Source organism: Barbus barbus (assembly GCF_936440315.1).
Source record: "Barbus barbus genome assembly, chromosome: 13".
NCBI classification, from domain to species: Eukaryota; Metazoa; Chordata; class Actinopteri; order Cypriniformes; family Cyprinidae; genus Barbus; species Barbus barbus.
Genome location: NC_136741.1, coordinates 26,373,454 through 26,385,662, shown reverse-complemented (window position 1 = coordinate 26,385,662; position 12,209 = coordinate 26,373,454). Strand labels below are relative to the sequence as shown.

General features: G+C 37.1%; 1 protein-coding gene across 1 annotated transcript in view; it reads left to right on the top strand.

Moving 5' to 3' along the window:
• The window catches only part of LOC306879313 (metabotropic glutamate receptor 4-like), a 112,580-nt gene that overhangs the window by 45,265 nt on the left and 55,106 nt on the right, over positions 1 to 12,209 (top strand). Inside the window, exons 3-4 of the mRNA XM_079432141.1 lie at positions 9,223 to 9,358; positions 10,727 to 10,881. Coding sequence (XP_079288267.1) covers positions 9,223 to 9,358; positions 10,727 to 10,881 — 291 coding nt within the window. The remainder of the gene's footprint in view (positions 1 to 9,222; positions 9,359 to 10,726; positions 10,882 to 12,209) is intronic.

Genomic DNA, 12,209 nt, shown 5'->3' with positions numbered 1-12,209 from the left:
TTGGATATGTACAGAAGGAATGGTGACAGTTATGTGCATTTATTCATGCTCTATGTTTTTATTCATACACCGTATAAAAGGCCCAATTATGTAACTTTGGATATCCAGACCACTCCCACAGCTGTATTTAGAGGATGCTGGACGGATGGCGTGAGACTTGAGGGCCGTGATATGAATAACCATGAGCGTCACTGCAGTGTCATGCCGTCTCCTTATAGCTTCACGGGAGTGTTTGCACATCTGTCCAGGGCGTAGGGAAAGAGCAAGTGCCAAGATGAAAGAAAAGGGACAACAGGGAATGAGAAAGAAAGGCAGAAACAAGCAAACAAAGATAATTAATAGCTTAAGTCTTGGCTGTGCGGGTCGATAGAATGTCTCCCATGGTGATTTGCTCACATATATCTCCATCCTGTCTCTGGACTGCAGTAATACAGTAGATGAGTAGGATGTCTAACTGAATAATGATATTATATTTTCCCCATCACTTAGGAATACAGTTTTTTAAGCATCAACAAAAGTATTTTCAATCATATTAGTTGCCTTTGTTCCAAAGAATGATCCCTAAGTGTAGGATCTTCAATTACAGTGGGAGCCAAACATCTGAGAATTTTATTTATTTAGTTATTTAGTACTTTTGTTTATTTGTTTGTGTGCAAAATAATTGAGATGAAACGTTGAATTGAAATACGATTTTCAGAATACTTTAAGATTTTTGGTTGTCTAATTTTTGCTTTAATGACAGCAGCCATCAAGCTGAATGGACTCCACAAAATGTTGCCATTCAGAATTTAATTTAGAATGAAACTTCTGAATTTGAACTGAACTTTGAGTTTAAAAAAAAACATGACATTTGAAGGTTTATATGGCTTATGGATGGATGGATTAATAAATGTACTGGTTTTAAAGTAACAAAATTCAACACAGAGAATGCATTTTGGGATATACATTTTATTCTTTTATTTTATTTTGTTTTGTTTTGTGTTTCAAATTTGATTAGTAGCCTAGAAATACTACAGAATATTGTTCTTCATTATACACCATAATGTGTTTTCAGTTCAAAATCCTAAAACTGTTTTTTTCCCACATTTAAATAAAATAAATCCTAATTTTTTTATTTTTTAAAATAAAGACTTTTGGGCCGCACTGTAGATTAAATTGTTTATGAATTATGTTTGTGTAGCATTGCCTGCTTGGAGTAATTCCTTCATAATTCATGGCAACAGTCAGAGCAGTGGTGTACCACAGAGAGCGAAGGGACTAAGATTGGTATCCTGCACCTCGTAGAATCTCTGCTTATGGGTGATATAGTAGGCTTATTGTAATATAATATGCTATGTACAGCACACAGAATTCTCTCAGATATTCATAGCTGACTGGAATGAAATGGGGACAGATTCAGTGGGGAAAGTGCAGTGACTTGTGTTGATCTTCTGAAATGAAAAGGCAAATAGTTTTTTTTTATTTTAGCATTTTAGGTTTTCTTTTAGTTCAGTGTGAATTAATGTTCCATTTAATGTTTGCACGGTTGTTGGATTGAAAGCATACTGTATGGAACACCATTTACTTCACACTATCAACAAGCAACCAATGCTAAAATATACTTATACGTTTGTTAAAATTTGTTAACATTTTTGACATTGATACAAAAATAGTAACTGCAATAATAGAATAAAATAAATACTTGTAATTATTAATATTATTAAGAGTCAACTATTGGCTTTATTACTGCTAAATTATTTAAATAAAAAAATAATATCTGCATTAATACAGAAAAATTGTAATGATTAATATTATTTAGTCATCGGTCATCTTTTTCTAGCTATTAGTCAGCTACTAGTTACTTATTCTCTCTTTTTCTCTTTTTTGTTTTCGTGAGGGGAGGCACTGCCTCTCTATTCTCCTCAGAGAAAATGCCCCCGGTAAAGAGACCCTGATATATTGAGGGTCTGTAGGCTATGAATGTTTGATTACGGTGACCATATCCTAACCTTAGCCATACATTTTAAATGATGGACATGAAGAGCCGCCTCTTTGCCACATAATGTTTGATCGTCTTATGATTTGTTCGTCATTCCCTGCAGACTCAAGCATACCTATGGAGCGTAAGACAGGGCTCTTCAATTCCAGGCCCGAGGGCATTCCCAACTTCATTTTTTTGTGTATGTGTGTGTGTGTGTGTGTTTCTGCCCTGACCAACACATGATTCAATTCAGTCCTGCCTCCAGGGAAAAAGCAGAAAAACACTGTTTGTGAAAGACCGCACTGTTTTTCTCCTCTGTCTTTCATGGCGTTTTCAAAGGAGGGCTTTGTGACATCTTAACTCTGTATCGATATCAGTTATTTGCTTGTAATGTCTGTAACAGAGTGTGTGTTATCTAATACCGCAGTAGGTTTGCGGTAATCAAATTGAACAAGTTTGCGTGCGATAAGTAGTCTACCGCAAAATATCATCCAAGGCATTGAGCGAAACATGCAGCACCGGTTCTCTTTGTTAAGTCTCCTTCAAGCAAAACCTCATTCGATATTTTCAATATCTTCTGGGTTCCAGTAATGGGCAAAATTTATAATGCGCCTGCTGCTGAGGGACCTTGAAGGGTCGAATTCTGAAATGAAGGAATAGATTTGGTGAGTTTTGAAAGGTGACTGCTACTAGCATACATCACCATGGAAAATGGTCTCCCAGTGGTACTGTGGAGTTGACTTGGGCCACCGCTGAGTGATGAGCAATCTTCAGCCGCAGCATGGCACAATAACAAAGTAAACAGCCTACGCTGCTCTCAGCATACATAAATCTCCAATATTTGATAAATAAGATTTGCCTGCTGTAATTGATTCCATGTGGAGATCCAAATAGAAACCTCGGAGGCCCTGGTAAATCTAATCAAGAGGGAGGTTAGTCATATGGCGAGTTACCTAAGGCTTTGTAATAATGGATCAACAATTATAACCTTCATAATTACTGGAGACAAACATGCAGATTATTATATATAGCGCACAAGATTCGGTCTGACGTTTGCTTTGCTTTGTGATTCCTCTCTGACAGGCTGCTCTCAAAAACCGTGCATGCCTGATTCTGGGCGAGGTGCAAATGCAGCACGGATTTTTGTTGATAAAAGTGCCCTGCTAAAAGGGATTTTTGAAATATATATCTAAGTTAGATATCTCAGCTGTGGATTGCTGGGGTTCTTTATCATGTTGAAGTCTGTGGGAGTTCTTGAGGAAAACATGACAGACATCCACTCACTCGTGAAAATGCGACGCTGTCGTCCCTTTTTAAATCGAACACGGTAAACCCAGACAGAGGAATAAAGTCTCAAATCCAAAGCCAGAACTTTAGCTTCAGGAAAGAAGACAAACAACTTTTTTCCCTCTGTTGTGTGCAACTTCAGAAATTTGCAGAATAATGGATCAGATTCCTTTTCTCAAGTGAAAACAGAAATTGCAACAATAGAACATTTTTATGACTGGATATGCACTATTTAAATAAATGGTTCATGAAGAAATAAAATCTTTCGTCATTTACTCGAATTTTAATGAGACTTTCAGTGAATGAGAACTTTCATTTCAGTGTTTCTCACACAAAGGCTTCGGAAGACTTGAAATATAGCGCATGACTTGTATAGACCAATTTTATGATACCTTAAGGGTGATTTCTTGTCCTTCTTGAAGCTTCAGTCCCTTTTTATTATAATTGAATAGAAAACAGCCACCAGAACATTGTTCAGAATTCATTTTTTTTGTTCCACAAAAGATAAACAGTCATACAGGTTCAAAATTACATGAAGTAGAATAAATGATGACATAATATTTATGTTTTAGGTGAACTGTCCCTTTAATTGTTACTGAAGACAGGCTGCTAAAACATAAGGATGCTTTGTTAGTATCTTCTCTTTAGCTTTTTTTTCACACTGTGTCTGGAAAGGATAATTGAGTCTGCCACAAATCAGAGGATCAACTTCTGACATCCTGTCACTTTGGGCTCACTCGGGGCTTGACTCTGAATGTGTCGTTGCTATTATTAGAACCTTCTCACAACATTGTCATGGCTCTTTTTCCTCGAGTACTTCCCTAAAGACCCTATGAAATGTTTCGACATGCCATTTTCCTGCGCTGTTGTATTTATTTTGGCAACACTATTTTATTTATTTTATTGTATTTATTTTTATAGCAATCATGGAGAAATATTCCTTTTTTAATCTAGAGGGTGTAGTCACAGCATCTGCGAGCAGGGGCTAATTGGGTGATGCTAAACACTGACCTATAGGTATAATAAAGATTCCCATTCTAAAGAACATTTTTATCTCTAATCACATTATCAAATTATTGTTACTTCTACTTTATTGGAAGTTTCTTCTAATGTATTGGAAGTTTAATACATCGTGCATGCCATTCGTTTCTATGGACACAGCTCCTTTCAAAAATCTGTTTTGGATATAGGTTCCAAAAAAGAAGTAAATAAATAGAAAACTGACCTACCCACACAAAGAACTCTTATAACTCAGTCAGTTCCTCCATCTTGTCAGTACCCATCTGTTCTCAGATCACCCCTCCTGCTGTTCATTATTTTTGATTAAGCATCAAATATGACCCCTCTGGAAATGCTTGTGCATATTTTGGTCAATTCGCACAAGACATACTTACAGGAATGCATCAAAACACCATTTGTTCCTTTTAGAAAACCATTTATTCCCATTAAAACAAATTTGATTACCATAGAATTCCATTACAGCAGCTCGACAACCACAACCAGACTGGCACCACAACCAGTGGTGTGAGTTTGGGACAGGGTGACCAATGGCAAATGGGTTCGGGACACCTGTTTGGAAACAATAATTATTTTTGCTATTTTTATTCAGCTATCTATCTGTCTGTCTGTTTTTGCAATTCTGTTTGGTAGCAGGCACAATTTAACAAACTATTTACATTTTTGTGACTAGTGAAAAAGACTTTCTGTACTTTCTGTAAAATATATATTTAAAACAGAAAATAGTTTCATACACACCCACCCAGGTCACTGTGTGACTTTGTCTGCTTCATAGCTGTCTCATTCAGTGACATGTGGAGTTCTTACCTTGAGGCCTTCAGTCATTCAAAATATCTCCTGACTCAAAGTAGCATACGCACACAGCAGAGGGCTGCAAGTGACTGCAAGATTCCTGCCGTTAGGAAGCCTCTCCATATGGCATCTTTGAGGGTTCTCTTTTCTGTCTAATTAACGCCTTTGATGCAAATCAGTGTTCCTCTCTCAGCGAGGACAGGTCAAACGCTTTGAAAATGCCGTCTCCTTGGAACGGCAACCATCGGTTTGTGTGGAAGTTTACAAGGGCTCTGTGTTTTCTCGGAAAGGATGTGAGAAGTTTAATGAGTTTATTATTATGCGGGGTTTTTTTTGCAGTTAATTTGCATATGACTATTTGCTGATATGATAGGAGGTTAATTCAAAGCATCTGTGAAAGGAAGATAGATATGTAACGGTTGGAGATTGCGAAGATGAGACTTTCTACAACAAAAGATTACAACAAAAGAGTTAGGGCATTTGTTAAACATACAGTAACGTACATGATAACAAAGCAAAAAACTGATGCAATTTAAGAACCCAGCAGAGCAAAATTATACCACATTGGGATTCCAAAGCTAAACAATGAAGTTTCTCTGTAACATCCAGATTTTTCTACAGTTAAGAAGATGGAAAACTCGTTATATTCATTTGATTATAACGAGAAATCTAGGAAAGCTTCAGGACCAGACGGTATTTCACCTGCCTGTCTAAAAGTCTGTGCTGACCAATTGGCCCCCATCTTTACACAAATCTTCAACATATCTCTGGAGCTGTGTCAAGTTCCCTGCTGCTTCAAACGCTCCACCATCATTCCCGTCCCCAAAAAGCCCAAAATCACTGGACTTAATGACTACAGACCTGTCGCACTCACGTCTGTGGTCATGAAGTCACTTGAGAGACTGGTCCTGGCCTACCTGAAGGACATCACTAGACCCTTGCTGGATCCTCTTCAGTTTGCCTATAGAGCAAACAGGTCTGTGGATGACGCTGTCAATATGGGACTGCATTACATCCTGCAACACCTCGACAAACCTGGGAATTATGCAAGGATCTTATTTGTGGACTTCAGCTCGGCCTTCAATACCATCATACCTGACCTTCTCTCAGACAAACTGAGACAGCTCTCTGTGCCCTCCTCCATCTGTCAGTGGATCACCAGCTTCCTGACAGACAGGCAGCAGCTAGTGAGGCTGGGCAAACTCACATCCAGGACTCTCACCATCAGCACTGGCGCCCCTCAGGGTTGCGTTCTCTCCCCACTGCTCTTCTCCCTCTACACGAATGACTGCACATCAAAGGACCCCTCTGTCAAGCTCCTGAAGTTTGCGGACGACACTACAGTCATAGGCCTCATCAAGGACGGTGACGAGTCTGCTTACAGACAGGAAGTTGAGCAGCTGGCTGTCTGGTGCAGTCTTAACAACCTGGAGCTGAACACGCTCAAAACTGTGGAGATGATAGTGGACTTCAGGAGAAACCCCCCTGATCTCCCCCCACTCACCATCATGAACAGCACTGTGACTTCAGTAGAGTCATTCAGATTCCTGGGCACCACCATCTCCCAGGACCTGAAGTGGGACAATCACATTGACTCTATTGCGAAAAAGGCCCAGCAGAGGCTGTATTTCCTCCGCCAGCTAAGGAAGTTCAACCTGCCTCAGGAGCTGCTGAAACAGTTCTACTCTGCAATCATCGAGTCTGTCCTATGTTCTTCTATAACTGTTTGGTTTGGTTCAGCTACCAAAACAGACATCAGAAGACTACAACGGACAGTTAGGACTGCTGAGAGGATTATCGGTGCCCCTCTGCCCAGCCTCCAAGAACTTTACACCTCTAGAGTGAGGAAAAGGGCTAAGAAAGTCACTCTGGACCCCTCACACCCAGCTCACTCTCTCTTTGTACTGTTGCCCTCTGGCCGGCGCTACAGATCACTGAGCACCAGAACAGCCAGACACAAGAACAGTTTTTTCCCCCAGGCCGTATCCCACCTGAACAACACATAACACACCCCGGTACTGTACATCTGTAAATAACTCATCAAACCTTCATCTGTACATAGGACACATGCACATTCACAGTTCTGTCTATGGTCATGTCTCTTTTCTGTATATTTTTATTTTTATTACTATTGTTATTCTTAATTATTGTATATTCTCTTCATTAGTGTTCTTTATCACCTTAATTATATGTTGTCTGCACTATGTTTGTACTTTCTGTACTGGAAGCTCATAGCACCAAGACAAATTCCTTGTGTGTGCAAACACACTTGGCAATAAAGCTCTTTCTGATTCTGATTCTGATTCTGATTTTGCTCTTTTACTATTTAGGACTGTTGAAGGTACTTGTTGTCAAATGGGATTTTGGTGAGAGAAGCCAATAATCTGGTGAGATTTCAGATGCCCGAGGCAAGATATGACATGACCAAAACAGCATAATTACCCATGCTGACATCCATTTTGATAGTTTTAGATATAAAGGGAAACAACAACACATATAAAGAACATTTACATATTTGATAGATGCTTTTATTTAAAGCAACTTGCATTGCATTTAGATTTTTTTTTTGTCAGTTTTATGCATTCTTATTGTGTTCTACAGTTTGAGCTACATTACACTTGGTTTTTAATCAGTCAAAAAATGAAATACATATTTAGATAAATATAAATATGCATGTATCAGATATATGTCCCATGCTGTCAACATGAGTCGGAATGCACACTGTCTAATTTTGAGCTACAGGCAAAAGAAGTGAAAAATGTCAGTTTTGGTCAAATTTGTTCATTAAGCCCTCTTCTAGTGATCCCAATCCTAAGACTTTCCCAGAGTGCGCAATCTCCCTATATGTCTTTGTGAGATTCACACAAACATAATCCGTTATGTCTTACATGAAAGTTTAATTAATGGTTGGGGGAAATTCAGATGCATAACATTATATTAGATTCATGCATTACAGTAGGTCTTAATATATATCTGTCTCAATATTAATCAAACAATAAAAAGAAAAGACAGAATCACTCGCTGCTTTTAAACTATACTGTTTATTTGCATTTAAATTCTTATTTTTAATAACAAAGATAAAATTAAAGAAATAGCTATATTGTGATTAATAACATAGTAATTATTATTAAGAAAATAACTGGAGGTAAATATGCAATGTTGTTTGGTGATTTTGCTTTGGAAACTTTAACTCGTCAAACTTATTTGTCAAAATCAACTCTGCTTACTCTGTCGCCTTCAAACAGCTGTAGTTCAGTCATTTTTGTCCAGTTCCAACAAGTCATATATAATTTTGAAAGTATTTTAATGGAGAATGTGAAAATAAATAGAACTCATTTTTGAAAATTTGCTCATTCCGACTCATGTGACCCGTACTGGCATAATATGTTACTACTAAGTAACTAAGTTACTAAGTATAATTAACTTATTCTTTTTTTGTTTTTACTTAGAATCTTGTTCTAGGTATCAAAATGTAATTCTTGGTCTCAGCGTATGTTCTCTGAAAGACTCAAAAGGTGATAATTACCTCCAGCACAGGTGGCTATACGATATCTTGACCACTGCAGACAACTCCACAGCTCTAAATGACTACTTAGCCACTATACAAAGTGACTTATTGATTGAATGCTGCAATAAATTCAGTATCTTCTATTTTTTTAGTTCCCTTGGAACAGCAGGTCTTGGTCTTGGTCTTAAGGGGTCTGGTATTGATCTCAGTCGACTGTGCAGAGAAAATTATAAGGATAAAGCAAGCCACTTGACTTCAACATACCGTACACACACTGTGGTGCATTTAAAACATTGTTCTGTTCGAGTGCACTGTAAAAAAATATTTTGTCAAGTAACCAAAAAATGTGGTAACTGGATTTATTCAAGTCAAAAATAGGATTTAATATATCTGAATAGACCTGACTACACTAGGTCACACCAACAAAAGTCATTTTTAAAGGTCAGATGATGTAGAAATAGCTCCTTACGATAACAGCTGCCTATTTTTACAGCATATATTTGAGCTGACAAACATAGCAAAGTCTCCCTCAACCAGTGCATGAGTGAGTTTCGACAGGACAGCTCATAATAAGCTGTTCACTGGGGAATTTTTCAACCTGTGATTCCATATTTTGCAACTAGTAATAATGCCACTTTTTCTTTTTTTTCCCCCACAGGAAATGTGTGTATCTCACAGTCGGTGAAAATCCCCCGTGAGCCGAAACCAGGGGAGTTTGATAAGATAATTCAGAGACTGGGAGAAAATCCGAATGCGAGGGTTGTTATTATATTTGCAAATGAGGACGATATAAGGTGAGTAGCTTTTGTTGTTTTAAAATTAGCATTTATCTTGAAGAATTATATAGTATAAGCTATTTTATTGTAGCTATGGTGAAGTAGTTAATCTGATTTCTGCTATTAATTCATTTGTGCAGAGTTACAAAGTTAATAAAACAAACTCCAAAATGGGTATTGCTTTCTAAAATAACGTCTGAAATACACAACAAGGACTTTGCAGGGAGGTGAAAAACTAATTTCCCTGACCTCTATTATAACACATTTAATTTGCCCCGTGGGAACGTCTGAACGCCCCAGCACCGAGCACCTGGAGTACCTAATCAGAATTATTAGAACCCAGCAGTTCACATGAAAATGGACAAAAAGCCTTCACTTAAATGTGCTATTAGACATCCATTGAATAATAATCGTTTTAATTTGAAGGAATAATTATGGTCAAACTTTTTCAATTTGTTTCTTGCTTAAGCGTTCAGGATGACTGTTTAATCATGCTTCTCTAATTATTGTTTGTCAGCCATTGTCCTTGAGTTCATAATGGCTTGTTTATCCATGTTCACATTGATGAACCTGTAATTCAGAAAGTATGCTTTTCTAACAATAATAATAAAAAACAAACGTCTTGATGACATGAATATGAAATCAAAATGTACCCTGCGTACTTGAATACATATTCTTGAATTTATTGTGGATGATATTCCACGAATATCAATCATCAGAATTTAATAACTTGTTTTAAGTTTCCTTTTCAGCTGATGTCACCTTGACCATGTAGATTGTTGATTAATATTAACCAATAGCCAAATAGCTATTTGCATTTTTGTAGTTAATGCATCATTTTGCAAGTACAATGAGTTGTGAAAGCCGTTTCATGTTTAATGTAGGCAAATAAATTGCAATGGGGGCGTAGCTGCCAAAGATGTGGGTGAATTGTTATGCAGTTATAAAAATATTGATAAGTTACTGGCACATAAGCCCAGAAAATGTATTCCACGGCTTATGGAAAGACACTGCGTGTGAAGGCGCTCTAAGTCTGTTTCTGTTTAAAAGACAGCAAATGATTTTGTGTGCGCCGCCTGAAACATACTCTATTGAGCCATTATTATCTTGGGGAAATGCTTTTGCTGTCAGTTGTGCATGACTAATTTTGACATCAATTGCTACCGTGCCTGACGGAGAATGGCTAGAAATTTCAGCGCTGAGCAATGTCGATACTGACCTTTCAATAACAAATTGATTTGCAGTTACTGTAAATGGAGAATCACCAAAGCAGCACAAAATGCAGACAATAATTGCAAACAAGTAATTGGACTTGATGTGACTCGGAGCCTGGGAGCAAAGCCTATATTCAACATTTTATGGAAACTGCCACTCATCTCTTAACAGGCGACTACTGCAGGCGGCAAAAAAAGCCAATCAGACGGGTCACTTCCTGTGGGTGGGGTCAGATAGCTGGGGCTCGAAGATATCGCCAGTGCTTCACCAGGAGGAAATGGCCGAGGGAGCTGTCACCATCCTACCCAAACGACAGAACATCAGAGGCAAGTGACAGATTAAATCCTCCACTTGTCAGTGGTCGCTCTCATCCATTAGAGACCAGTTCTGAACCGGAGTGTGTGCTTAATGTTTTCTGACAACACTTTAGCTACAAGTGATGCATTTAATAAGCATAACATATGGGGCATGCATAGTGTTAAAGGAATAGTTCACTCGAAAACAAAAAATCCTTCAAATGCATTTGATTTTCTTTCTTCAGTGGAACACAGAAGAAGACCTTGAGGTATCTTTATGCAGACAAGCCTGTTAAGTTCTTAAAAACACACAGTTCCATAGTAGAAGTGGTCAAGGGGCTTAAGTGGTCAGTGTGCTTGTATTCCTTTTATGTAAAAGCATTTTGTTACAAGTAAACTCCACAGACTAGGCTAAGCTTTATTCTAGAGCCTGTGAAATCTGATTCCACCATTTTTTTTTTTTTAAATATTGTATAATTTAAAAGAATAAAAAAACTAATTTACAACAAAACATTGCATTTTAATTTTTTGTTCCAAATAATGTGCCACACAACATCTTTGAATAATAATAATAATAACATGTATTTGAACATTGTACATTATTATTATTATTATTATTAATAATACAACAACAATACTTTTTTGTTTAAAGAGTATATTTCACAAAAAAAATCTATGTTTTGTTGTAAATTAATTGTTAGATGTAGTATTGCGTTAAATCTGTTGTTAAATACAACATAGAATAATAAAAAAAATAATTTAAAACATTATACATATTATTATTAGCATTATTACTTTAAGAATTACATTTTACTATGCAATAGCAATATATTGTGGTGTTAATAATGTAATTGATGTACATTTCGTGAGATTAAATCACTTTTGGCAGACCTTTTGAGTTTCAGTGTGTATTTTCAGAAAGCTTTTAAAATTAAAATGCTCATCAAGTAAACTCTTGGAGCAGCTCTGGAGATGAAGTTCATGTGGAGTGTCCCTATATAGTGAGACACTGAAAACACCATGAGCATCATGCATGCTTGAGAATATAGCGGATGAAACTGCACCGCTCGCTCACACAGAGACACAGAATCTGAAAACTTAGCCTACATCTAGATAATTAGGTTAGTGGTGCTAAGTATTGATATTGTGGGATTATTTTTGTCCAGTTGATATCAGCATCAATTTATTGTGTAGTCCTATGTGTATCTCATGATCAAAAAAAAAAAAAAAAGTTTTTTTTTTTTTTTTCAAATTAATATATATTTTTTTGTCTATTTTGGAGCTTGACTGCTCCAAAACTATGAACTGTAACTAGGAACTGTTCTTCAAAAATTCTCCTCTTGTGTTCCACATAAAAA